This window comes from Lepidochelys kempii, chromosome 11 (assembly GCF_965140285.1).
Source record: "Lepidochelys kempii isolate rLepKem1 chromosome 11, rLepKem1.hap1, whole genome shotgun sequence".
Classification (NCBI taxonomy): domain Eukaryota; kingdom Metazoa; phylum Chordata; order Testudines; family Cheloniidae; genus Lepidochelys; species Lepidochelys kempii.
In genome coordinates this window covers 45546520-45574117 of record NC_136390.1, presented here as the reverse complement: position 1 = coordinate 45574117, position 27598 = coordinate 45546520, and the positions used below count along the sequence as shown (strand labels likewise).

At 48.2% G+C, this 27598-nt stretch overlaps 1 protein-coding gene across 7 annotated transcripts in view; it reads left to right on the top strand.

Moving 5' to 3' along the window:
* Positions 1–27598, top strand: part of SESTD1 (SEC14 and spectrin domain containing 1) — a 124932-nt gene that overhangs the window by 72914 nt on the left and 24420 nt on the right. For 6 of the 7 annotated variants that reach the window (XM_073306035.1, XM_073306036.2, XM_073306038.2 and 3 more), the window contains 3 exons: positions 3834–3931; positions 5338–5393; positions 23415–23626. In XM_073306035.1, the coding sequence (XP_073162136.1) occupies positions 3834–3931; positions 5338–5393; positions 23415–23626 (366 nt within the window). The remainder of the gene's footprint in view (positions 1–3833; positions 3932–5337; positions 5394–23414; positions 23627–27598) is intronic. The other variant, XM_073306040.2, reaches the window with a different exon arrangement.

Genomic DNA, 27598 nt, shown 5'->3' with positions numbered 1-27598 from the left:
ATTCTGTTATTAATTGAAATTGGTTTGAAGATCAGAATTTACTTTAAAAATGCATTTTTAAAACAATACCTAATCTTGAAAGTGGAATAATTTCTTCCCTCTTTTTTTTTTTTGTATAATATAATTTTAAAAGCAGACCGACTGCTTTGGTCTGAATATGTTTTCAATCCTGGAAATCGAAGTCTTTCCAGCTAGCTGCAAAACTGGTATAACATAAAGAGCAGTTTTGCAACTTTCCTTATTATAGTAGCACATTAGTATGTCTTTACTCAGTGGCAGTGGTTTTCAACCTGTTGTCCGCAGACCTCTGGGGGTCATCAGACTGTGTCTGTTACCCAGGGTTTTCAGAACCCAAAGCAGTGGTAACTTAACTGTTTCTCTTCAGGCAGTGTCAGGAATAAATCAATGGGGACTCAGCTCCTCCATCTGATAAACGATTGGTACAAACAAGAGTGCTTTTACCTAAAATTACTCTTTTATTAGGTCTGAAGCGTGCGCTCACACACACATATACACATATGCTATAGCAGTAGTCTCAGAGCACCTCAAGCATTTATAGTTATCCAAAGTCTGAGATGCATTCGAGTAATTAACAGCCAGGTTTCTGGGGGCCCTTCTTTCACCCAGCAGCTCCTAGGGACTGAAGGTGTCAGCTCCTTGCCTGAAGAAAAGCTTCTTCAGACTGCTCCCAAGTGTATTTTTTTGCTTAGTTTTTTAATAACAAAGCACATAACTCATAGTGGGTCACCATAGTAACCCCTACGTCACCAATTCTTTAAATTTTAGCAAACTACTTACTATTTTTTCTTCTTAAAGCTTTCCTAGTATTTGTAATTATAACAACAATAAAACTTATATGTCGGGGGCACTTAAAACCAAGGTCGGCTGTCCAAACATTCCTTCCATTTTCATGGTACACTAACTCTCTGTTCTGTCCTCCCATTCTGATTAGCAAAACTGCCATCATGCTGCTGTTTGGCCTTGCCTTTCGAGCCCTAAGATTATAGCTAGTTGTGGCTGGACACAAAATGGTTGACTGTGGTAATGACATGTTGCCCCAGAACTTGACTACGAGGACTGCGAAAGTTTATCATAAAACAGTGGTTTTCAACTTGTGGTCTGTGGGCCCCGGGGGTCTGCAGACTATGTCTAAGATTTCCAAAGGGGTCCGCACCTCCATTTAAAATTTTTTATGGGACCGCAAATGAAAAAAGGTTGAAAACCACTGCTCTGTGGTAAATGGATGATCTCTAAGAGGTGAGAGAAACCTATCATTTTCTGTTTTCTTCAGCTAAATGTCTCAAGTGCTTTTCTTAGACAAGAGGAGCATCCTTAAACACAGCTTTATGCTCTCTATTTCCATCCTTGACTCAGACTTCCAATTTGCTTCCACTGTCTGTATGATCCTGGACCCTGAACTTACCTTCTCACACATCTGTAAAAGTCTTTTTACCTCTGAAATACCACCTGTTTTGTGTCACTACCTTAATTCTGCTTCTGTTGAAATCCCCATCCATGGCTTCACCTTCTTTTACCTTGAAAATTGCCACTCCTTTCTCTGATATCTCCCCCAAGTCCAGCACATATTAGTGTGAAATCTTGCTGCAGACTTCTTCTACACATTTGCAATAAGCTTACAAACATGTCACCCCCATTCTCAGTGACTGGCCTCCGTCTTCCTATTTAACTCACACCCTCTTGTCAACTGTTGGAAATGGGCCATCCTGATTATCACTACAAAAGTTTTTTTTCTTCTGCTGATAATACCCCACCTTAATTAATTAGTCTCGTTATAGCTGGTATGGCAACACCCATTTTTTCACGTTCTCTGTGTGTTGTAACAAAGTTTCTCCTCTACCTTGGTGGGTCTTGCGCTTATTGGCGGATTTGCTCGTCTCGGAGATTCATGGCAGCCCTCAGTTTGGCCATTTTTGTGAACTTCTCCTGTGTCTGACCAGGAGTTGGGAGGTTTGGGGGGAACCCGGACCTGCCCCCTACGCTGGGTTCCAGCCCAGGGCCCTGTGGAATGCAGCTATCTAGAGTGCCTACTGGAACAGCTGTGCGACAGCTACAACTCCCTGGGCTACTTCCCCATGGCCTCCTCTCAACACCTTCTTTATCCTCACCATAGGACCTTCCCCCTGGTGTCTGATAATGCTTGTACTCCTCAGTCCTCCAGCAGTCCGCGTTCTCACTCTCAACTCCTAGCGCCTCTTGCTCCCAGCACCTCACACGTGCGCCACAAACTCAAGTGAGCTCCTTTTTAAACCCAGGTGCCCTGATTAGCCTGCCTTAATTGATTCTAGCAGCTTCTTGATTGGCTGCAGGAGTTCTAATCAGCCTGTCTGTCTTAATTGTCTTCAGAAGGTTCCTGATTGTTCTGGAACCTTCCCTGTTACCTTACCCAGGGTAAAGGACCTACTTAACCTGGGGCTAATATAATCTGCCTTCTATCACTCTCCTGTAGCCATCTGGCCCGACCCTGTCACAGTGTGTGTGTGTGTATATGTATGTATGTATGTATGTATGTATGTATGTATGTATATATATAATCTTCCTACTGTGTTTTCCACTGCATGCATCCGATGAAGTGGGGTTTTAGCCCACGAAAGCTTATGCCCAAATAAATTTGTTAGTGTCTAAGGTGCCACAAGTACTCCTCATTCTTTCTACTGATGCTGTCTTACAGATGTGTCTGTCTCTTCTTGTTACCTAGCACTAGACTCCTTTCTCTTCCTTCATATACCCTCCATAATGTTGGTGCCAAGGCTTTCTCCTTTGCTGCTTCTGCCATCTGGAACAGCCTTTCTGATTCTGTGTAGTTTCAGATCTCCGCTGAAAAATGTTTTCATTGCCTAATTTCTGTTTCATTACCGTATTTAGCACTGTAAAGTGTTTTATACTACAGTGTATGAAACATGCTGTAAAGTTATATTGTATTGAGAGGGCTGTCCAATTTCATGTCGAGAGGGCTCTTTATTGATGCCTGAATGGACTGGATGGGGTACAGAAACTTCACCTCCAGGCCAAAGATTAGGAGTTGATGCGGTGAGTAGCAGGTGAAAGTTGATATCCATCTCTAGTGAAATGAGTGACTGGTTTCAATCCAGTTCCTAGTGCACAAGAATGCAGACTGCACAACATTATCACTACTAGAACGAATTGATGCTCAGTTTTCATAAAGAACTCAAAACACAAAGAAACTGAACAAGTACACGCAGTCATTGATTTTATAGGTTTTGCCCTCTGAGATCAGAAACCAATAAATTTCAAGGAACCTTGACCAAAGTATTTTTTACTTATAGCCATGTGCTCCTTTGTTTTTAAAAGTTATTGGTTACAGTACAGACCAAAGCTGGAAATTCAGATAACAGTTGATGTACTTAATCCATTTTTTAGTGGACAGATAACAAAAATCCCCACCACAGTCTTTAAGAGGTAGTCGTAAAAAAGCAAAGAATTAAATGGACTGGATGAGTAACTATGGCAATGAAGACTTAAGTTTTGAAAGATTCTTCAGGGTCTTGTAAGCATTTTGAAATTCAGTCCTAACTCGAATGTATTCTAATATAGAGTTGCTTAATTCCCTGGAGAATCTGACACTGCAGGCCTCTGTCATTGTAGGGAAATTATATTTTCTAACCTTTTTCCTATACCGTCTGAGTCTAGGAGGTAATTACTTTGACAAGTGTGAAGCATATTAACAGAGCAATATAGATACATTTGGACTGGTAGTGTCAAACTGCGTCTTTCACAAGCACAAAATGAATTTCTTTTCACTCTTTAAAAAAAAAAAAGTAAATGCTCTTTTAATTAAAAGTATTTTTATTTAGGTATTTGAAAAGTTTACAAAAGAGTCTACATCATTACTAGATGAGCTTGCTTTAATTAACAATGGAAGTGATAAAGGAAACCAACAGGAGAAAGAGAGGTATGTGTACTGCTTTTTAAAATAGACATGTTTCAGCATAAGTCTTAACTACCAGTTCAGCTGCAATATGAAAGTCTAATGTGAAGGGACTGGTGGACAACACAAGTATTTTTCAGTAATTCGTTTTCTGGCAGGCATTAAGGTCCAGATCCTGCAACTGACTGTATGTGGTCACACTCCTGTTCCTGTGCACAGTCAATTGCAGGTTCAGGCCTTCGCAACTAAGTAAGCAAGATGTACTTGATCCCGGTGATGTCCCTTCGCATTCTCAATTTGGGAATGACCAATGAAGTGAAGCCCAAACTGTTAATGTGATAGTCTGTTATATGATTGATGCCACAAGGAGCTTTGATTAACAAGTTTTTCACTGACCCTTCCATCCCTAGCTTGTGTGTTTCTGAGTTTTAAGTGAAAGGAGACAAAATGGGATGAGTCAGCACTGAAGCATAAGCCTCAAGTTTCAGTTTACTGACTCTAGTTGTTTGTAGTTGGATTCTTCCCGTTATTTTAAGCACAGTATACCTGCTAAGGTTTAAAAACCGCTAATGACAGTCACAAACTGCCAGAGAGAAAGGGCTCCAAAGAGGAGGTCACTGCAACTGTATGTATTTAGTCAGATGTTTGGAAATAGGGAGAAGAGAGAGAATTGAGAAGTTGTGTATAAAAGTTCTAAAGGGCACAGGTATTTGAATTTTTGGTATTTATGTGGGGTAGTGAAATCTGTTGTGTAAATAGAAATGCAGGATGTTTCCTAGTGCAATAAAACTTCTTTGAAAATTATTATACAATGTTAATTGATTTATAAATATCCACGTTATTAATATATCTGTCTTTCTTGTCTTTAAATACCAAACTAGACCATGTTAATATTGCTTGCCAGGTTTAATATTGCTTGCAATTGCTTGCCAGGTTTAATTTTGTTTTAAGTTACATGTGTTGCCATATTAATGTACCAAAAGTGTTTTCTTTCATTTTTATCTTTTCTATTATTACTTTGCTATAAAAAATTACTATGTATATGTTTACAAAGAGCCACGGAGACCAAGGATGGATAAGATAGTGGGCTAGAACTCAGCAAGTCTGAGCTCAGGTCTAGGCTCTGCCAGAAACTCCTCATATGACTCTGGGCAAGTTGCTGAGGTCCTGATCCTGCATTGTCATCGATGCTGGCAGGTCACAGTGCAGGAGCAAGGCTTCTGTCTCCCCATTCCCCACCTGTAAATAGGGATAATTACACTTTTTCTCCCACCCTTTATCTGTCTTGTCTTCTATAGATGGCTAGCTTTTTGAGGCAGGGACTGTCTCTGACTTTGTGTTGATAAAAGGTAGCCACAATCTCAGCTGAGGCTTCTTGGTGCTATTGTAATACAACTACTTAATAATATGTTTACTTTTTTTATTACAAGGTCTATGGATTTAAACTTTCTTCCGTCTGTTGATCCAGAGACAGTACTACAGACAGGTACAGTCAGTTGAAAATGATCAGTTTTTGATTACTACTGTAGTTTTATTTATTGTTTTTAAATCTTCCGTGAAAGCAGAAAGGATGCTTATAACTACGTAGTAGAATAAACTTATTAACAAATGTATTAACGTTTGAATTTAAAAAAAACTTTAAAAATTCGTTGGTAAATGGAAAAAACTCTACATGTTTCTTCTCTGAAAAAAAATCACCTTGTCTTCTCAATTTAATATCCTTTACAGCAGCACCAGACCTAATTCTTTTATTATATAAATTAAATACATTATTATACAAATTAAATACATTGCCTCTGAAATACGCAAGTTGTCACCACTGAAGAATGAGTTACTGTCATTAGCCACCAAATGGTTACAACACAGACTGCATTTTCCCCCACATGGTTCTGACAATTTGCCTCAGCCTAGTTCTGAGCACCATTTGTACAAGTGAAATGTTCCCATGTCAGTTCAATGCTTACCTTCTCTCTTGAGTGTCATCAAAGCAATTAAAAATTACATAAGATAATTTTTTTCCTATTACAAAATAAACCAGTTAAGGATAACGGCAGTAGTAGATATTAACTAAAAACTGCTTAAAAATCCTGCTTCATTGGATAAAAGGAAATAAGACCTGATACAGAGATCCTGGTCTTAGTCTCGAGGATAAAAATATTGGGAACATTACCTCAGCACCCCACTAGCTAATCTGTGAGTCATATTAATATTTGCCACGGAGATCTACTGTGTCTCACATCCTCTGCCTGCATGCCTTAGATCTCCCATAATAGAAACAAGGTATGGGAGAGTAAGACATTGATGCAGTATTAAGGTCCTCTGCTGTAATCTGAAAAGCTCTTAACATATACTGAGTATATGTATTCAGATCATACCAGTAGAACTTCAGAGACTAATTTTGCTTTTTGTTTATCTCCAATTGTAGTTAGCTTTCTGGATGCGATATTTGAATGCCTGTGTTAAGCCAGTAGATGGTTCCTGTGGTTGGTAATGGATTACAAAGCCTTCCATTTCTTATTCTGTTGAAATCAAGCCCAGATAATTAGTGAGTGAAAGTTCTTAACATGGGTGGCTCCAGTGTGAAAAGAATTGGTGATCTCTGTTCAGTTTCTACAAGACAGCAGTCCACTTCACAAAACCCAGCATAATTGGCTACCTTATTAACGGTCTTTAATAAGCCATAGTTTTGAATTGTCTACACAAATTAAAATCTTCCTTCCAGGTCAGAAATGAGGCAAATAGATTGGGGCAGAGATGGGGAAGCTTACACTGTTGAGGTCTGTGTTGTACCTCTTCTGGGGTTAAATAAAGGATTTCAGTTGCCCAGAGCTATACATTCAGCATCTTTCACAGACTCCAAATTCACACTTAAATTCTCTATTTTAAGAGTTCCACTATGAACTTAAAAAAAAAATATTTTTCATATGAAAATTTAAAATATTTTATTACTGAAAAGTGAGTTACAAGTCAATTGAAATTCAAGCTTTTGTCCAAACTATAGATTCGGAAAACTCCCAGGTTAATTTGTTTGCCTTGGATCCATCCTTCTTTGCCTTGTCATAAGTTTTATATAAAAAACCACATGGATGATAAACATAATCTAAAAATAATATTTTTATTAGCTAGTGAAATAAAAAAATTGTAGTGTTAGATTTTAAAAAAATCACTTGGATGCTTCCAAAGCCTTATTCATTTCACATAAAATTTTTATATTTATTAGTACTTTAATAACATCCTTAATTGTTCCATTGTCAGAACAATAGAATGCGACTTCATTAGAAAATTCAGATGTATGTAGCTTGTGGTAGACCATGGAGCTTTTTGTTTTTAAGGCAATAATAACCAAAAATGACTGTTCATTGGCTTACATGAAATGTGTGGTGGTCTCAGCCCAGTTCCCCATAGACAAGCCCCCAAATCACAAAACGCTATCACATTTGGCAATAACTGGCCGCCTTGTTGACAGTCACAGCAAAGGATTGCATACATATGGAGACCATGATAGTTGCCTACCCACTGTTGCTAATATCCAAACTTTAACATTTGCTTAGTTGATTTTACTTTAAAGCAGATGTATGTAATATTGCAATGTTTACTTTTCTCTGCAAATAGCTATTTACTTTTTCTTTCTTTTTTTTTTTTTTACTTAACTATTTTTTTTTAAATCAGTTTTTTGTTAAAGCAGGTTTTTTGGATCCCTGTGGCTTGTAGATGTCATGCTGGATCAATTTCCCTATATGGTTGGTGTCCTCTGTGAAACCTGTTGATGATTTTTTCCCCCTTTTCATAGTGGGCAGGAAACCATGCTGCACCACCAACACTTTGCTGGCCGTGTTAAAAGCTAAACCACAAACTGAATGGGCCTTGGGTAGGGAGACCATACATCCCATTTTGGCCAGAACAGTCCCTTTTTTAAAGTCCTGTCCTGGCTGTCCCAACTTTTTTGGCAAAAGAGGGCATTTGTCCTGTTTGCTTTTGCCAACCTGATCAGTTGGCAAGAGCAAGCAGGATCAATGCTCGCTTTTGTCAAAAAAAAAAAAATAGGGTGTGGAAGAACATGCAGGGAAGCAAGTGGCGATGTCAGCCCTGAGGGGGGGCAGGGCAGGGAGGCAGGGCTCAGGCAGGGGAGCAGGCAGGCAGGGCTCAAGTGAGCAGCAATGCCAGCCCCAGCCTTGAGCAGGGAGGGGGACTTGGGCAAGCGGCTTGGGTCAGCCCTGCATGGGAGAGGGAGGGGCTCAGGCCAGCCCAGCATGAGGGGGAAAGGGGCTCGGGGAAGCAGCTTGGTCCAGCTCTCCGTTGGTGGGGGGGGGCAAGTTGCTGCAGCCAGCCCCAGGCTGGGGGGCTCGGGCTAGCGCAACCCGGTGTCCCACTTTCCTTTTAGGAAATGTGGTCACCCGAGCCTTGGGAAACTAAAATACCTACTTAACTCCTGGAGTTGGGTCCTCCCATTGTAGCTGAAGAATATTGTTGGGGCAATGTGGGGGTACTGGCACCATTTTTGTTTAGGCTTCACAGTGTAGTGGGATTTTTTTTCTTTCCCCCCACTTCTGGATTTATAAGAAGGCTCGCTCTGTGGTTTAAAGAATAAAACCCAGATATTCCCAGTAAACAGTTATTGAGAGCCTATTATGTTAAGCTTACCTTTTGTAATATTTAAAGCCTATAATTTTATTGTTTTATATGTTGCCCTCGTAGTTTCTTTTAACTAATTGGAACAGAAGGGTAATGGTAAAATAGTTTTTTTCCTTCCTTCTTGTATCAGATTTTTTAGTTTATTATTTGTAAGTGGCTTTCATTATTATTTTAATTATTAACCCCCCAAAAAGCTAGTTAAATAGTTAGTCAGTGATGGCCAGATCCACTTCGCACCACAAATAATTTCATAAAATTCCCTGGAAGTACTTGTGGATTAAGGTACTACTTGGTCTGAGTAAGGGCTTGTCTACACTACAAAATTAAGTCGACTTTATCTAATTTGACCTCGAGCCTCCGAATTAAGTCGATTGTGCGTGGCCATGCCATGCTCATTGTCTCGATGGAGTGCGTCCTCCCTAGCAGTGCCTGCATTGATGCACAAAGCAGTGCATCATGGGTCGCTATCCCAAAGTGCAACTTGCCGCAGTGTGTTTTGGGAAGCTTGTGCAATGCATTATGGGACCAAAACATTGTCACAGGAGAGAATGGGAACATTGCGTTGGCACCCCCGATGCACTGTGCTCCCTCCCTCATATCAGTGGCAAACAACCAAGTGGTTTTCAGGCCTTAAAATTGCCATGCATATGCCATAACCCCAGAAGCATGGAGCCTGCTCAATTGTACACCCTTGCTGTGAGCATCTCAAACACCTCGCGCCTTCGCCTATAGTATTTCCAGAGCCAAAGTAGGGTCTGCCGCGTGGAACGTAGCAATGTCCTGCAAGCAGCCCTGCTGCAAGCCATTGAAAAAAACAATTCACAGAGTAGTTGCACTCTGCTGAGCACCATTTCTGGTCCCGTGAAGCAAGCACTGACTGGTGGGACCGCATCGTTTTGCAGGTATGGGATGACGAGCAGTGGCCGCAGAACTTTTGAATGCGGAAGGTCACCTTCCAGGAACTTTGTGCAGAGTTTTCCCTTGCCCTGCAGTTCAGCAACACAAAAATGAGAGCTGCTCTGACAGTGGAGAAGTGAGTGGCGATTGCTATTTGGAAGTTTGCAATGGCAGACAGTTACCGGTCAGTGGGGAATCAATTTGGAGTAGGTAAATCAACCGTGGGAGCTTCTGTGCTCCAAGTGTGTAGCTCCATTTATCGACTTCTGCTATGAAGGGTGGTGAGTCTGGGAAATGTGGAGGACATAGTGGATGGTTATGCCACAATAGGGTTCCCTAATTGCCATGGAACGATAGATGACACGCATATCCACATCTTGGCACCAAACCACCTTGCCAAAGAGTACATAAACCAAAAGGGATACTTTTCAATGGTGTTACAAGCGCTGTTGGATCACAGGAGATGTTTCAGTGACATCAACATCGGATGGGTGGGAAAGGTGCATGACACGCGCATGTTTAGGAACTCGGGTCCGTTCAAAAAGCTGCAACCTGGGACTTTCTTTCCAGACCACAAAATGAACACTGAGATGCCTATACTTATCCTGGGGAACCCAGCCTATCCCTTGCTTCCAGGTTCAACTGTAGGCTCAGCAAGTGCAGAATGGTGGTTGAATGTGCCTTTGGTCATTTGAAAGGGCACTGGAGAAGTTTATTAACAAGGTTGGACCTTATTGAAGAGAACATCCCCATGATTATAGCTGCCTGCTATGTGCTCCCTAATATCTGGGGGGGCGGGGGAAGGGTGAAAATTTTCGGCAGGGGTAGGCAGTTGAGACAGATTGCATGGCAGCCATTTTTGAGCAGCCAGACACCAGGGCAATAAGAAGAGCACAGCAAGGGGTGGTGTGTATCCACGAGGCTTTGAAAAGCTGTTTCAATAATGAGTCACAGTAATGTGAGCTGCTTGTCTGCATTGTGCTCTCCCAAACCTTCACCTGGAATGTATCACTGCCCCTGTAAAGCCAACCCCCCTGCCCAAGCCCATGGCTTCTACTCAATAAAGAACATTTAGTCTTCTTCTAGATGTGTGTTCACGTGCATTCCACATTAGATGTGCGCGCGTTGCATGCATGAAGGTAGGAAACTTTTTCTCTTAGCGGCTCCCGTGGGGCCGGCGGGGCCCCCTGAGTGGTGCGACTGCATTGTGCATATATACCCCTGCCGCCCGACCCCCTCCTGTTCCTTCTTACCGTCCATGGCGGCATTGGAACAACCTGTCTCTCTTGGATGAGAGTAGTCCCTCTCTGTTATCAGCTGTTATCAGTTAGTTAGCATATCTTTGTTGGGGACCTCAGGATTTGTGGTCCGCAGCAGATCGGTCGCTCCATATCAATGTGAAGGCGCTCAGGGCAGTTCGTCTAGCCTGCCAGACATTTCACGCCACTCTGAGTGGTCACAGCATGACAGTTCTGACAGACAACGCTACTGCCATGTTCTGTATAAACAAGCAGGATGGGACCCGTTCCTCACCACTCTGTCGCGAGGGTCTCCTCCTCTGGGACTTTTGTATAGCCCACGCCATTCACCTCGAGGTGTCATATCTCCCGGGGGTGCAAAACGAGCTGGCGGCCTACCTCAGCAGGTCGTATCACATGCACGAGTGGACATTCAGAGCGGACGTCGTGCTTTCGCTCTTCCGCAGGTGGGGGTTTCCCTGGGTAGACCTGTTTGCCCCCAGGGCCAATACCCAGTGTCCGCGGTTCTGCTTGTTCCAGGGCCACAGCCCGGACTCAGTCGCAGATGCGTTTGCGATCCTTTGGGGAGGGGGCTTGATGTATGCTTTCCCCCTCTCCACTTGGTACACAAGGTCCTGCTCAAGGTACGCAGGGACAGGGCAGCTGTGTTCCTCATCGCCACGGCGTGGCCCCGCCAGGACTGGTACACAACGCTCCTAGAGCTGTTGGAGGCCCCGGTAGTCCTGCCCCTACACCGGGACCTCATCGCGCAGGACAGCAGGCGGCTTCTCCACCCTGACCTGCAATCACTACACCTGATGACGTAGAAGCTCCATGGCTAAACGCCTTGGAGAGCCAGTGCTCCCTTCCTGTGCAGCAGATTCTGCTTGGCAGTAGGAAGTCCTCTACCAGGGCTACCTATTTGATCAAGTGGAAAAGGTTCTCGTGTTGGTGTGAGCCCCGAGAGGTGCGGCCGTGCCAAGCCCCGATGCAAGCCATCCTCGAGTACCCCCTGCACCTCAAGCAGCAGGGGCTGGCCCCGTCCTCACTCAGAGTGCACCTGGCGGCCATCTCCGCCTTCTATCCAGGGATTTCAGGGCTCGGTGTTTTCCTACCCAGTGGTGGGACGGTTCCTTAAAGGATTGGAAAGGATGTTTCCGTACTCATGCCCCCCACTTCCTCCTCGGAACCTTAACTTGGTCCACTCTAAGCTCATGGGATCCCCATTTGAGCCCCTCGCTACCTACTCCCTCCTCCACATTTCCCGGAAGGTGGCATTTCTGGTGGCCATTACCTCGGCCAGAAGGGTGTCTGAGCTGAGGGCTTTCACCTCTGAGCCACCGTATACAGTGTTTCACAAGGATAAGGTGCAGCTCCAACCACACCCCAAGTTCCTCCCTAAGGTAGTCTCGCAATTGAATTTGGGCCAGGACATTTGTCTGCCGGTGTTTTTTCCAAAACCCCATACGGACACGAATCACCGCAGCCGACACACCCTGGATGTCTGTCAAGCGCTGGCTTTCTATTTGGAGCGCACCAAGCCCTTTCATAAATCCGCGCAGTTGTTCATGGCCATAGCAGAGAGGATGAAAGGCCTCCCGGTGTCGGCGCAATGGATCTCGTCTTGGATTACAAGCTGCATCCGGGCGTGCTATGAGCTCGCAGGTGTTCTGGCCCCGGCGGTCATGGCCCACTCGATCAGGGTGCAAGCGACTTCCACGGCTTTCCTGGCACAGGTCCCGATCCAAGAGATCTGCAGAACAGCCAGCTGGTACTCGGTGCACACCTTCACGACCCACTACGCGGTCACCCAGCAGGCCAGAGAGGACGCGGCAGTTGGCAGAGTGGTCCTCCGAGCAGTTGTTCCGTGATTCCTACCCTCTTCCAGAGGTAAGCTTGTGATTCACCTAATGTGGAATGGACATGAACAAGCACTCGAAGAAAAAAACAGTTACTTACCTTCTTGTAAATGTTCTTCGAGATGTGGTGTTCACGTCTGTGACAGGTGTCGGTCCTCCGAGCCCCTAGGGGCGATGGAGAGCTATGGTCTCTGTGGCAGGCCTCAGCCACACCTTCCGGGCGTTGGGGAATTAGCGGGGAAGGTGTGCCGGACGGAGTCAGTAGCGCGCCCCTCGGGCAGGGGAGCGCCGGCAAGAGTCAGTAGCGCGCCCCTCAGGCAGGGGAGCGCCGGGGTAGGGGAACGCAGGCCCACCCAACTCCACTGCATTCCAGATCAGGGCCCTGGCAGTGGCGGGAGGCAAAAGTCCCGCCGCTGGGTCAGCGGGGCCGTCCGCGGCCGCTGACCAAACACACCCACCCCACAGTGTAGTTCGGCCCTTGGGCTACTTCCTACCCGGTGTCTCAGGCGGGTCGCTCCGGTCCCTCCATCTCGTCCGAGTATTCTGCTGCGGGCCACTCCCGCTCCCCCTTGGTATCGGACTCACGCTGGCCCGGTCTGCCATCAGCCCCTCCAGGTCCTCTGGGTATTCAGCGGCTGGCAGCCCTGGTTGCCACAGGCCTTCCTTCCGGTCAGGCTCCTCCTTGACCAGGGCTTCGCCTGGGTCAGCAGCAGGATCGCGAGGGAGCAGCCAGCAACCTGTGTCTGTCTCCCTCCCTGGTGCTCTCCTCACTGGGCAGAGGGCTCCGCCCTTTGTACTTCCTGTCCCACCCTTCCCCTTCCGGGGATTGGCAGAAACTTGGCCTGGCCCCGCCCACTCAGGCTGCAAGGGTGGCTCTTTCCCCTCTGGTTTGGAGGGGAGCCACCCTGGCTCCCTACATACCCCACCCTCAAATCCAGCTCCCGCTCTTTGGAGCTGGCGTCCTCACCTTCTCCGAGGCGGGATAGGAAATCCGCATTGGCGTTGTCTCGTCCCGCCCGATGGTGAATCGTGAAGGCATAGGGCTGCAGAGCGAGATACCATCGCATCAGCCTGGCATTATTGTCCTTCATCTTATTAAGCCACTTCAGGGGTGCGTGGTCTGTAACCAGTATGAAGGGGGCCCCGAGGAGGTAATAGCAGAGAGCATCGACTGCCCACTTAATGGCTAGGGCCTCTTTCTCCATGACGGAGTAGTTCCGTTCTCTGGGGAACAGCTTTCGACTGAGGTAAACAATCGGGTGTTCCTCCCCGTCTACCTCCTGCGAGAGGACCGCCCCAAGCCCAAGGCCTGAGGCATCTGTCTGGACAATAAAGTCACGATGAAAGTCGGGGCTGAAGAGTATTGGATCGCTACACAGCCGGTCTTTGATAGTTCGAAAGGCCATCTCGCACTCGTTGGACCAATGCACCTGGCGGGGACTGTCCTTGGTCAAGAGCTCCATTAGCGGGGCCGTAATGCTTGCAAAGTGGGGTACAAACTACCGGTAATAACCAGCTAAGCCCAAAAATTGACGTACTTGCCTCTTCGTGGTCAGCACCGGACATTCCTGGAGTGCTTGGACCTTCCCGATGAGGGGGCGGACCTGTCCCTGGCCCATGGTGTACCCCAGGTAAGTGGTTTCCTCCCACCCAATTCAGCATTTTTTCGGGTTGGCCATCAGCCCGGCTGCACCGAGGTCCCGGAGGACTGCTGCTACTTGGTTAAGGTGTTCCTCCCAGTTATTGCCATAGATGACCTCATCGTCCAGATAGGCCGCCGCATATTTCGTGTGTGGTTGCAACACCCGGTCCATCAAACGCTGGAAGGTTGCCAGGGTCCCATGTAGGCCGAAAGGCATCCGGGTGAAATGGTATAACCCTGAAGGGGTGGCAAACGCGGTCTTCTCCTTGGACCTGGGATCCAAGGGGATCTGCCAGTACCCTTTGGTGAGATCTAAAGTGGTGATATAACAGCCCTCCCCAAGCCGGTCGAGGAGCTCATCGACGCAGGGCATCGGATAGGCATCAAATTTTGAGATGGCGTTGACCCTCCGGAAGTCAATGCAAAACCGCGGGCTCCCATCGGGCCTCCGTACGAGGACGACGGGGCTACGCCACTCGCTCTGGGAGGGCTCAATAACACCCAGCTCCAACATCGCCTGGACTTCCTCCTCTATGGCCTCCCGCATTCGCCTAGACAATGGCCGGGTTGTCTCTCGGACCACCACCCCGGGTTCCATCTGGATCACATGGTAGGTGAGCGTAGTCCACCCGGGTTTCGTGGTGAACGTCTTGGGGAATGCCCTCACTAAGCAGAGTGCCTGTTCTCGCTGCTCGACGGTGAGTGTCTCTGCTAGCTGGGGTTCGCCATTATCCAACTCCTCGGATAATGGTTGGGACCCCAGTTCCAGTTTGGGGGGATATGGAGCCACTAGGAGTCCTTCCCGGTCCCGCCAAGGTTTTAAGAGGTTTACAGGATAAATCTGCTTTTTCTTATGGTGACCAGGTTGCCGAATCTCATAAGTTACCGACCCGACCTGGCGGAGGACCTCATACGGACCCTGCCAGCAGGCAAAAAGCTTTGATTCCTCCGAGGGGAGCAGGAGGAGTACTCGGTCCCCTGGCCCGAATGATCGAGCCTGGGCGCCCCAATTGTAGTGTTGCTCCTGGGCTCTTTGGGTGGTGTTTAAGTTCTCCCTCGCGAGCTCGCCCGCCCGTGCCAGCCCCCCTGCAGTTGTAAGACATATCGCAAGAGACCCTGTGTTGCGGACGGGTTGTGTTCCCAAGTCTCTCTCAAGAGGTCCAACACCCCGCGGGGTCGCCACCCATAGAGGAGCTTGAACGGGGAGAACTTCGTGGACGCCTGTGGGACTTCTCGAATCACCAGTAGTAAAGAAGGGAGCAGCTGGTTCCACTGGCGGAGGTTCTGGGTGGGGAAACGCCACAACATCCCCTTCAGGGTCCGGTTGAACCGCTCGACCAACCCGTCAGTCTGGGGATGGTAGACCGAGGTCTGCAATTTCTTAATCCCCAATAGGGCACATACCTGGTGGAACAGCTTAGATGTGAAGTTGGTCCCTTGATCAGTGAGTATCTCCCATGGGAGGCCCACCCTTGTGAAGATCTTCACGAGCTCCGCAGCGATAGTGCGGGCGGTGATGCTTCTCAAGGGGATGGCCTCCGGGAAGTGGGTGGCGTAGTCCATCAGGACGAGGATGTATTGATGGCCCGCCTTGCTTTTTGGGAACGGCCCGACCAGGTCCATTGCTATCCGCTCAAATGGCACACCTACGACTGGTAACGGGACCAGGGGGGCCTTCCGTACCCTGGCCGGGGCTGCATGTTGGCAGTCCAGGCATGACGCACAATACTCCTTCACCTCACGGTGGACACCGGGCCAGAAGAACCTGGCCAGGACCCTGGCCGCAGTTTTTTCCTGCCCTAAATGGCCGGCAGCCGGGATGTCATGTGCAAGCTTCAGGACAGCCCGACGATGGATGCGGGGGACCACGAGCTGGGTCCAGACCTCTTGGGTCTGGGGGTCTCGGTCAAGGCGGTAGAGCCGCTCGTGGTTGAGTTCAAACCTGGGCCAATGGGTGGTGCGCTGCGCCTCCACGACCTCACCATCCACCGGGGCCAGCTGCTCATAGGCAAACCGGAGCGTAGGATCCTCCCTTGGATCTCGGCTAAAGTCCACCAGGTCAGGAGGGTGGGGCCTGCCCGGGGGTGGGGCCTGGTTCAGCTCCAGGGTCGGAGCTCGAGTCAGGTCCTGTCTTCTTCTCAGGCGGGGCTCCCTCGAACGCCTCTTTGGTGGGTAGGGATTGGAGCACCTCGACAAAGTCTGGCCAGTCACGGCCCAGGATAACTGGATAGGCGAGGGATGATGCCACCGCCACATTCATCAACTGAGTCACTCCGTGCACCGTGATGGGGACCTGCACCGTGGGGTACGATTTTACATCTCCGTGGATGCACTGAATCCGTACTTCCCCAGTGGTCCGCTTGGTGTCCGAGAAGAGTGCCCGGCGGACAAGGGTCTGCCCACAGCCCAAATCGACTAGACTTACCACGGGGACCCTGGCGACTTCCATGGGAGCTGTCAGTTTGGCCATGGAGGGCAGACGGGCCCGTCGCTCCCCGGTGCACACCAGGTCAAAGTTGCAGTCCATTGCAGAACAGCCCCGTTGCAGATGCCCATACTCGCCACATTGGAAACAAGGTCCTACCTCTGGGCGCGCCGGCCGCGTGGAGGCACCAGTGGGGCCGCAGAGTGGGCCGTGGTCGGGTTAAGCGTCCAGGGCCGGAGAGTGGTGTTGACTCGGGCTGTCGGGAAAACTCGGTCCTGCTGCCTTCTGGTCGTTGGGTACGGTGGGGTGCGTTGGTTTGGGAGGTGAGCCCCCTCCGTTCAAGTTTCTGTGCATTGGGTCCCGGGTTTCGGGTGCGGGTGGCCGGTCCTATTGGGGCCTCAGCCTTGAGAAAGTCCTCCATAAGCGCGACGGCTGAGCTCAGACTTTGTGGCCGGTGCCGTAACACCCAAGCCCTCCCCTGGGGTGGGAGGATGTGCACGAATTGTTCGAGGATGACCTGTTCCGTCACCTCAGTTGCGGTTTGACGCTCGGGTTGGAGCCATCGGGTACCCGCGTCCTTCAGTTCCTGGGCCACCGCCCGGGGTCTGGCGCCCAGTGGGTAGACCTTTTTCCGAAACCGTCGCCGAAAGGTTTCCGGGGTAATGTGGAAGGCATCCAAGATAGCCGCTTTCACTCGAGCATAAAGGCAGGCCTCATCATCTGGGGGCCCACGGTAAGCCTTCTGGGCTAGCCCCGTCAGATATGGGGCAAGGAGTGTCGCCCATTGGTCAGGCACCCAACCAGCGACTGAGGCAACCCGCTTGAAGGTCACTAGGTAGGCTTCCGGGTCATCCTCCGGCCCCATCTTGGCCAGACGGATCAGTGGGGTGGGAGGGGTCGGGGTGGCTGCCCGCTCCGGTTGAGCACCACCATGGCCCGACCACAGGGTTGCAAGCTGCTGGAAGCATTGGGTTTGTTGTTCCTGGTGCTGGGCCCCCAGGGTTTGAAGCAACTGCTGCTGCACGAGTTGGTGCTGCTGCTGTTGCTGGCTTTCAGCCAGGAACTTGATAAGCCTTTCCATCTCCATCTTTCCAGTAGGGGAGCTTCAGAGGCGCCCTCGCACTAACCCCTTTCAGCAGGGGTTGGGATCTCCTGCCCGCATTCTACACCACTTGTGACAGGTGTCAGTCCTCCGAGCCCCTAGGGGCGATGGAGAGCTATGGTCTCCGTGGCAGGCCTCAGCCACACCTTCTGGGTGTTGGGGAATTAGCGGGGAAGGTGTGCCGGCCGGAGTCAGTAGCGCGCCCCTCGGGCAGGGGAGTGCCGGCAAGAGTCAGTAGTGCGCCGCTCAGGCAGGGGAGCGCTGGGGTAGGGGAACGCAGGCCCACCCAACTCCACTGCATTCCAGCCCAGGGCCCTGGCAGTGGCGGGAGGCGAAAGTCCCGCCGCTGGGTCAGCGGGGCCGTCCGAACACACCCACCCCACAGTGTAGTTCGGCCCATGGCTACTTCCTACCCCGTGTCTCAGGCAGGTCGCTGCGGTCCCTCCATCTCCTCCGGGTATTCTGCTGTGGGCAGCTCCGGTCCCTCCATCTCATCCGGGTATTCCGCTGCGGGCCACTCCCGCTCCCCCTCGGTATTGGACTCATGCTGGCCCGGGCTGCCGTCAGACCCCTCCAGGTCCTCTGGGTATTCAGCGGCTGGCAGCCCTGGTTGCCACAGGCCTTCCTCCTGGTCAGGCTCCTCCTTGACCAGGGCTTCGCCTGCGTCAGCAGCAGGATTGCGAGGGAGCAGCCAGCAGCCTGTGTCTGCCTCCCTCCCTGGTGCTCTCCTCACTGGGCAGAGGGCCCCGCCCTTTGTACTTCCTGTCCCACCCTTCCCCTTCCGGGGATTGGCGGAAGCTTGGCCTGGCCCCACCCACTCAGGCTGCAAGGGTGGCTCTTTCCCCTCTGGTTTGGAGGGGAACCACCCTGGCTCCCTACAACGTCCATTCCACCACCCACTCTCCTACTCTTCTGTCGAGTCACCGGCAAGAAGGAACTGGAGGGGGTCGGGTGGCAGGGGTATATATGCATGGCTCAGTGGCACCACTCAGGGGGCCCGTCCGCCCAACGGGAGCCACTAGGGGAAAAAGGTTCCGACGCTTGCACACGCAACGCACACACACCTAATGTGGAATGGACGTGAAGACACAGCTCAAAGAACAACAGTTACGAGAAGGTAAGTAACGGTTATTTTGTCTAATCCATTTACTTTAACAAACATAAGTAAAGAGGGAAAATGGGGGAAAAAAAAGGTAACCTAGGGGAAAAGGGGTTGTAAAGTTGGAACAGGAGAAACATTTTCAGCTGTGTAATGTAACACTGTATTCCAGACCATCAAAGGTCTGTGAATCTGCGCCTTCTCTGTTCCTTGTACCCTCTCCCTGAGTTAAGTGAATGGGGTAATGGACTTTTCACCCACGCCTCATGGAACGCTTGGGGGAGGGTGATTCTGTGCCAGGCGATGCTGGCTGGCTGTCCATCAAGGTCTGCAGAGGGACTCTACCCTCCTGCTTCTGTTCCTGCAGTTCAATCAGACGCCTCAACGTGTCTGCTTGGTCCCTCATAATCCGAAGCATCTCATCCTGCGCTGCCTCATTGGAAGCTTTCCTGCTCTCAATGTCCATGTCTAACTTCTCAGACAGTGAAATCCCCCATGCTTTCAGCTCTGTGTCAGCTGTCCCAGAGGCATTCATTATCTCGGTGAACATGTCCTCCCTCTTTCTCTTTCTCCTCCTTCTAATCAGTGAAAGTCTGCTTTCAGGTGTTGATGACACACCGAAGGACACATTTCCAGCTGTCAGTCATGGGAAAAAATAAAGAAGCCATTGTACATGAATAAAACGTTTCCAGCAAAAGGCCATTTTCATAAAAAAACCCTCTTATTACACAAGATGTAAGCCATAACATAATCAGAATCCGTAACCGTTCACTATGCTGCTCCAGCCATGGTGAATAGGCCCCGCCAGGTCACGGGTGACCACACTTTTAATGAAGTTTATGGCAGGCTCATGTCGGGAGCAGAGCTAGATAGTGGAACAATGGCCCTTCCCCATTGCACCACGGGGAAACTGTTTACGAATGGGGTAGGAGGGAAAGTTTTCACTCCCAAATTGCGGAATCTCTCATGTGGGGTCCCAGTCCCCTATCAGCCACTTTAAACTACTTGCCGATGCGTGCCAAGCACAGTAAAGGCACATTAGCGGCCATGTGGTTTGGCAATCCGGAATGTGGGGGGTTGGGTGGGTCTACATGCCCTCTCCTCCCCCCCCCCCATAAGAGCACTTTTAATGAGAACTTCCCCCGTTTCCCCTAGGCAACCCTATGTGATATCAGTCTTCTGAGGGTGTCATAAATATAAAGGGAAGGGTAAACCCCTTTGAAATCCCTCCTGGCCAGGGGAAAGCTCCTCTCACCTGTAAAGGGTTAAGAAGCTAAAGGTAACCTCGCTGGCACCTGACCAAAATGACCAATGAGGAGACAAGATACTTTCAAAAGCTGGGAGGAGGGAGAGAAACAAAGGGTCTGTGTGTCTGTCTGTAGTCTTCTTTGTCGGGGATAGACCAGGAATGGAGTCTTAGAACTTTTAGTAAGTAATCTAGCTAGGTATGTGTTAGATTATGATTTCTTTAAATGGCTGAGAAAAGAATTGTGCTGAATAGAATAACTATTTCTGTCTGTGTATCTTTTTTGTAACTTAAGGTTTTGCCTAGAGGGGTTCTCTATGTTTTTGAATCTAATTACCCTGTAAGATATCTACCATCCTGATTTTACAGGGGGGATTTCTTTATTTCTATTTACTTCTATCTTTTATTAAAAGTCTTCTTGTAAGAAAACTGAATGCTTTTTCATTGTTCTCAGATCCAAGGGTTTGGGTCTGTGGTCACCTATGCAAATTGGTGAGGCTTTTTATCCAACATTTCCCAGGAAAGGGGGGGTGCAAGTGTTGGGAGGATTGTTCATTGTTCTTAAGATCCAAGGGTCTGGGTCTGTAGTCACCTAGGCAGATTGGTGAGGCTTTTTACCAAACCTTGTCCAGGAAGTGGGGTGCAGGGTTTTGGGAAGTATTTGGGGGGGAAAGACGCGTCCAAACAGCTCTTCCTCAGTAACCAGTATTAGTTTGGTGGTGGTAGCGGCCAGTCCAAGGACAACGGGGGGAATATTTTGTACCTTGGGGAAGTTTTGACCTAAGCTGGTAAAGATAAGCTTAGGAGGTTTTTTCATGCAGGTCCCCACATCTGTACCCTAGAGTTCAGAGTGGGGGAGGAACCTTGACAGAGGGTAATAGAGGCGGAAAGGAAAGAGATGTTGCATGCGTCTGAGTATAGACCCGGTCCTTATGCTGCTATGCTGTGTACCACAATGATGCCAACAGAATTAATTCAGGACTTGCATGGGAAAGTGTCCTACCATGGTGGAAGAAATAAGACTGCCCTGCCCAGAAACCTTCTGCAAACAGAGTACCTCCATGAAAGTTGCCTAGAGATATCCATGGAGGATTCCCGGGCTATCCAAGTCCACATAAACTGTCTTTTCCAGGGACCACCCTCTGCATAGCTGGAGCGGCCTCTTGTAAGCCGAGAACCACAGCACCTCGCTTTTTTCTTCACAGTAAACATGCCAACCACCGAATGTGTGTGCCTGCTAAAGTTTAACCGGACTTTGATTGTAACTGTATACTCACCAGAGGTGCCTTCCCCGGCATCATGGTCGGCCACCATGATGTCCTGCGACCCACAGGGCTCCAGGGTTAAAAATATTTCCTGACTCTTGGGGAGAATGGATCCACCACTCACCTGTCTCCCATTCTCCTCCTCCTCCTATTCTTCATCCACCATATCGTCTTCATTGTCCCTAGACTCTCACACCTGTGAGGTGCCCACGTTGCTTGTGGGGGTGCTGGTAGGGTCACCCCTGAGAATTGCATGCAGCCCATTGTGGAACCGGCATGCGTGGGGTTCAGCACCAGAACGACTGTTCGCCTCCCTTGCCTTCTGGTACGCTTGGCGAAGTTCTTTTATTTTCACACAGCACTGCTGTGTCCCCCTCGTGTAGCCCTTCTCCCCCATTCCATGAACAATCTTTGCATAGATGTCAGTGTTTCTTCTGCTTGATCGGAACTCTGCCTGCACAAACTTCTCCCCACACAGCGATGAGATCCATCACTTCCTGTGCAGACCACGCTGGAGCGCATTTGGGGTGTGTAGCCTCAATGATCAGCTGTGCTCAAGCTGCCATGCTCCCAGTGTTGATTAAACAAGAAATGGGAAATCAAAAATTCCCAGGGCTTTAGAAGGGGAGGGGCTGTTTCCTGTGTACCTAGCTGCCATGCAGCAGAACTGAAAATGATCTCCAGCATGGTCACAGATGAGCATTGTGGGACACCATCTGGAGTCCCTATAAGTTGAATTACACAACGCTGAGTCTGCACTAACTTGCAGTTGACCCATGAAAATCAAATTAAGTGCTACGCTTCTCACAGAGGTGGATTACAAAAGTCTACATTACAGGACCTGGTAGTGTAGACACATATGTTAACAGGTCGACTTAAGGCTGCTTCCTTCAAGCTAACTTTTTAGTGTAGACCAGGCCTAAGATTCTCATAGACTGGGCCTGGTTAAGCAAAGGAATAGGCTAAGAAGCTGTAAGGAAGACTCCTGGTAAAAATGTTTTGGATTCAGAACTGTGCTTTTGTATGAATATTTTTCATTAAATATTATAAAATCACCAAAGGTGACAGAAAGAGAAGAAATACAGAGAACCTCAGTTATAGCTGAATTCATCGGTGCTTTCAGCTCATCCATTATATCTAAAAATGAGGATGGAGAGGAAGTGGAAGTGTGAATGCTTTTTTGTGTGTGTACACAGTGGCTTGGAGTGAGCCAGCCTGTATTGTAGAAATGAGAGGGTCAAAATTGTGCTTAGCAATTATTTCTTTTTATTATTTAAATCCACGTTGCAATCAGTGTATATATTTTTCTTAATAAAATTTAATGATTTAAAGAAACGGAATAGTTTATTTATGGAGGTAAGCCTTCTCGATGTTAGTTGTACGTTGGGCTATAGGAAGTCAAAGAATTTTCATGCTTGAAAACTACTAGAAAATATAAATTGGTTATCTTTTAGAATATTGGTCAAATTTAAGGAAGACGGTTTGCTTTCAGATGGTGATTTTGGTGAAAAAGTCCCCTTAACTTCCTTTTCCTATATCTACTACTTAAATACTCTCTCTCCACATTTTCAAAGCCACTAACAAGGCATATAAATAGAAGAAAACTTTTTATAATTGAGTTTAGTTTATTAGAACCAGTAGAATTGAAGGTCTGATTTACTCTCAGTTAAGTTATTCAAAGACCTTAAAGTGTTTTAGATCAGTTACTCCCAAAATAGAACTTCTTGGAGTCAATAAAGGGACCCTGAAACACATTTTGAAAATCTGTTGGAAACTACCATGAATTTGAGAAGGAATCTTACTTCAGTTTAGATTTTACATACTATTCGCTTTGTGTGTGCATACTTTTTTGTTGTTCCCCTTCCCCTAAAATATACTGGGCCAGATTCTGTCCTAATTTGCAGCCAGTACAGTCCCATTGACGGACAGTATTTTGCCTGTTGTCTACAAAGAAACATCATTAAATGTACCAGTATACTTCAGTTCATTAGATGTAAGAATATAATGTCTGGTAACCTTAAAAACTAATTTCTGCTTCCTAATGATTTTCACTGCATCTGTGGTTATTAATTATGATTGTATTGCTCTATTTATCTTTAAAGGTCATGAGCTATTATCAGAGTTACAGCAGCGTCGGTTTAATGGTTCAGATGGAGGGGTCTCATGGTCTCCCATGGACGATGAGCTGCTTGCTCAGCCACAGGTCATGAAGCTATTAGATTCACTCCGAGAACAGTATACGCGTTACCAGGAAGTTTGTAGACAACGTAGCAAGCGCACACAGCTAGAGGAGATTCAACAGAAGGTAATGCAGGTAAGCACCAAGATTCTCTTGGTACCATATTTTTTTTATCATGTAACCTTTTGATTTTGCAGGGTTAACAAAAATCCATCTAAAACAAACCTGGCTTTAATCTGTTTAGTATTGTCTGTAATATGTGCTATTAAAAACATCTGTGGGGCGGTGGGTTTGTTTTGCAATGTCTAGGACTGTTAAAAATCGTTACCTGCCCTCAGTGTATTCCTACGGTGTGTGCCTGTGTGTAATTTAGGAAGCATATGCCATATAATTCTTTACTGCTTAATTCTAAATATCTGAGAAGTCAGTCATAAATAGCTTAAAGTGATATATTTTTAAACTAGATTCAAGCTAAATATTACAGTGTTTCACAGCTTTGTAGTAATGTTGAGTTCTCTGTTAGACCTCTGTCTGGATTGAATACAACAGACAATTCTGTTACATTTTTTGTTTATATTGAAATTGAGTCTTACGCTCTGACTTTTAGGTCTGGGTAAGCTGCAGTTCATGTAAGACTAAGGGTATGTCTACACTACGGAATAAGGTCGAATTTATAGAAGTCGGTTTTTTAGAAATCGGTTTTAGATATTCGAGAGTATGTGTCCCCACAGAAAATGCTCTAAGTGCATTAAGTGCATTAACTCGGCGGAGTGCTTCCACAGTACCAAGGCTAGAGTCGACTTCCGGAGCGTTGCACTGTGGGTAGCTATCCCACAGTTCCCACAGTCTCCGCTGCCCATTGGAATTCTGGGTTGAGATCCCAATGCCTGATGGGGCTAAAACATTGTCGCGGGTGGTTCTGGGTACATATCGTCAGGCCCCCGTTCCCTCCCTCCCTCCGTGAAAGCAAGGGCAGACAATCGTTTCGCGCCTTTTTTCCTGAGTTACCTGTGCAGATGCCATACCACGGCAAGCATGGAGCCCGCTCAGGTAACCGTCACCGTATGTCTCCTGGGTGCTGGCAGATGTGGTACTGCATTGCTACACAGTAGCAGCAACCCCTTGCCTTGTGGCACCAGACGGTACAGTACGACTGGTAGCTGTCATCGTCATGTCCGAGGTGCTCCTGGCCACGTCGGCCACGAGCACCTGGGCAGACATGGGCGCAGGGACTAAATTTGGAGTGACTTGACCAGGTCATTCTCTTCAGTCCTGCAGTCAGTCCTATTGAATCGTCTTATGGTGAGCAGGCAGGCAATATGGATTGCTAGCAGTCCTATTGCACCATCTTCTGCCGAGCAGCCATGAGATGTGGATGTCATGCAGTCCTTCTGCACCATCTGCTGCCAGCCAAAGATGTAAAAGATAGGTGGAGTGGATCAAAACAAGAAATAGACCAGATTTGTTTTGTACTCATTTGCCTCCTCCCCCATCTAGGGGACTCATTCCTCTATGTCACACTGCAGTCACTCACAGGGAAGGTGCAGCGAGGTAAATCTAGCCATGTATCAATCAGAGGCCAGACTAACCTCCTTGTTCCAATAAGAACAATAACTTAGGTGCACCATTTCTTATTGGAACCCTCCGTGAAGTCCTGCCTGAAATACTCCTTGATGTAAAGCCACCCCCTTTGTTGATTTTAGCTCCCTGAAGCCAACCCTGTAAGCCGTGTTGTCAGTCGCCCCTCCCTCCGTCAGAGCAACGGCAGACAATCGTTCCGCGCCTTTTTTCTGTGCGGACGCCATACCAAGGCAAGCATGGAGGCTGCTCAATTCACTTTGGCAATTAGGAGCACATTCAACACCATACGCATTATCTAGCAGTATATGCAGCACCAGAACCTGGCAAAGCGATACCGGACGAGGAGGCGATGTCAGCGCGGTCACGTGAGTGATCAGGACATGGACACAGATTTCTCTGAAAGCACGGGCCCTGCCAATACATGCATCATGGTGCTAATGGGGCAGGTTCATGCTGTGGAACGCTGATTCTGGGCTCGGGAAACAAGCACAGACTGGTGGGACCGCATAGTGTTGCAGGTCTGGGACGATTCCCAGTGGCTGCGAAACTTTCGCATGCGTAAGGGCACTTTCATGGAACTTGGTGACTTGCTTTCCCCTGCCCTGAAGCACATGAATACCAAGATGAGAGCAGCCCTCACAGTTGAGAAGCGAGTGGTGATAGCCCTGTGGAAGCTTGCAACGCCAGACAGCTACCGGTCAGTTGGGAATCAATTTGGAGTGGGGAAATCTACTGTTGGGGCTGCTGTGATGCAAGTAGCCCACGCAATCAAAGATCTGCTGATATCAAGGGTAGTGACCCTGGGAAATGTGCAGGTCATAGCAGATGGCTTTGCTGCAATGGGATTCCCTAACTGTGGTGGGCCCATAGACGGAACCCATATCCCTATCTTGGCACCGGAGCACCAAGCCGCCGAATACATAAACCGCAAGGGGTACTTTTCAATAGTGCTGCAAGCTCTGGTGGATCACAAGGGACGTTTCACCAACATCAACATGGGATGGCCGGGAAAGGTACATGACGCTCGCATCTTCAGGAACTCTGGTCTGTTTCAAAAGCTGCAGGAAGGGACTTTATTCCCAGACCAGAAAATAACTGTTGGGGATGTTGAAATGCCTATACGTATCCTTGGGGACCCAGCCTACCCCTTAATGCCATGGCTCATAAAGCCGTACACAGGCAGCCTGGACAGTAGACAGGAGCTGTTCAACTACAGGCTGAGCAAGTGCAGAATGGTGGTAGAATGTGCATTTGGACGTTTAAAGGCGCGCTGGCGCAGTTTACTGACTCGCTTAGACCTCAGCGAAACCAATATTCCCACGTTTCAGAGTAACAGCCGTGTTAGTCTGTATTCGCAAAAAGAAAAGGAGTACTTGTGGCACCTTAGAGACTAACCAATTTATTTGAGCATGTTATTACTGTTATTAAACTGTTATTACTGCTTGCTGTGTGCTCCACAATATCTGTGAGAGGAAGGGGGAGACGTTTATGGCGGGGTGGGAGGTTGAGGCAAATCGCCTGGCTGCTGGTTACGCGCAGCCAGACACCAGGGTGGTTAGAAGAGCACAGGAGGGCGCGGTACGCATCAGAGAAGCTTTGAAAACCAGTTTCATGACTGGCCAGGCTACAGTGTGAAAGTTCTGTTTGTTTCTCCTTGATGAAACCCCCCGCCCCTTGGTTCACTCTACTTCCCTGTAAGCTAACCACCCTCCCCTCCTCCCTTCGATCACCACTTGCAGAGGCAATAAAGTCATTGTTGCTTCACATTCATGCATTCTTTATTCATTCATCACACAAATAGGGGGATGACTACCAAGGTAGCCCAGGAGGGGTGGTGGAGGAGGGAAGGAAAATGTCACGCAGCACTTTAAAAGTTTACAACTTTAAAATTTATTGAATGCCAGCCTTCTTTTTTTGGGCAATCCTCTGTGGCGGAGTGGCTGGTTGGCCGGTGGCCCCCCCCACCGCATTCTTTGGCGTCTGGGTGTGGAGGCTATGGAACTTGGGGAGGAGGACAGTTGGTTACACAGGGGCTGTAGTGACAGTCTGTGTTCCAGCTGCCTTTGCTGCAGCTCAACCATACACTGGAGCATACTGGTTTGGTCCTCCAGCAGCCTCAGCATTGAATCCTGCCTCCTCTCATCATGCTGCCACCACATTTGAGCTTCAGCCCTGTCTTCAGCCCGCCACTTACTCTCTTCAGCCCACCACCTCTCCTCCCGGTCATTTTGTGCTTTCCTGCACTCTGACATTATTTGCCTCCACGTATTCGTCTGTGCTCTGTCAGTGCGGGAGGACAGCATGAGCTCGGAGAACATCTCGAGTGCGTTTTTTTTTCTTTCTAATCTTCACTAGCCTCTGGGAAGGAGAAGATCCTGTGGTCATTGAAACACATGCAGCTGGTGGAGAAAAAAAAAGGGACAGCGGAATTTAAAAAGACACATTTTATAAAACAGTGGCTACACTCTTTCAGGGTAAACCTTGCTGTTAACATTACATACATAGCACATGTGCTTTCGTTACAAG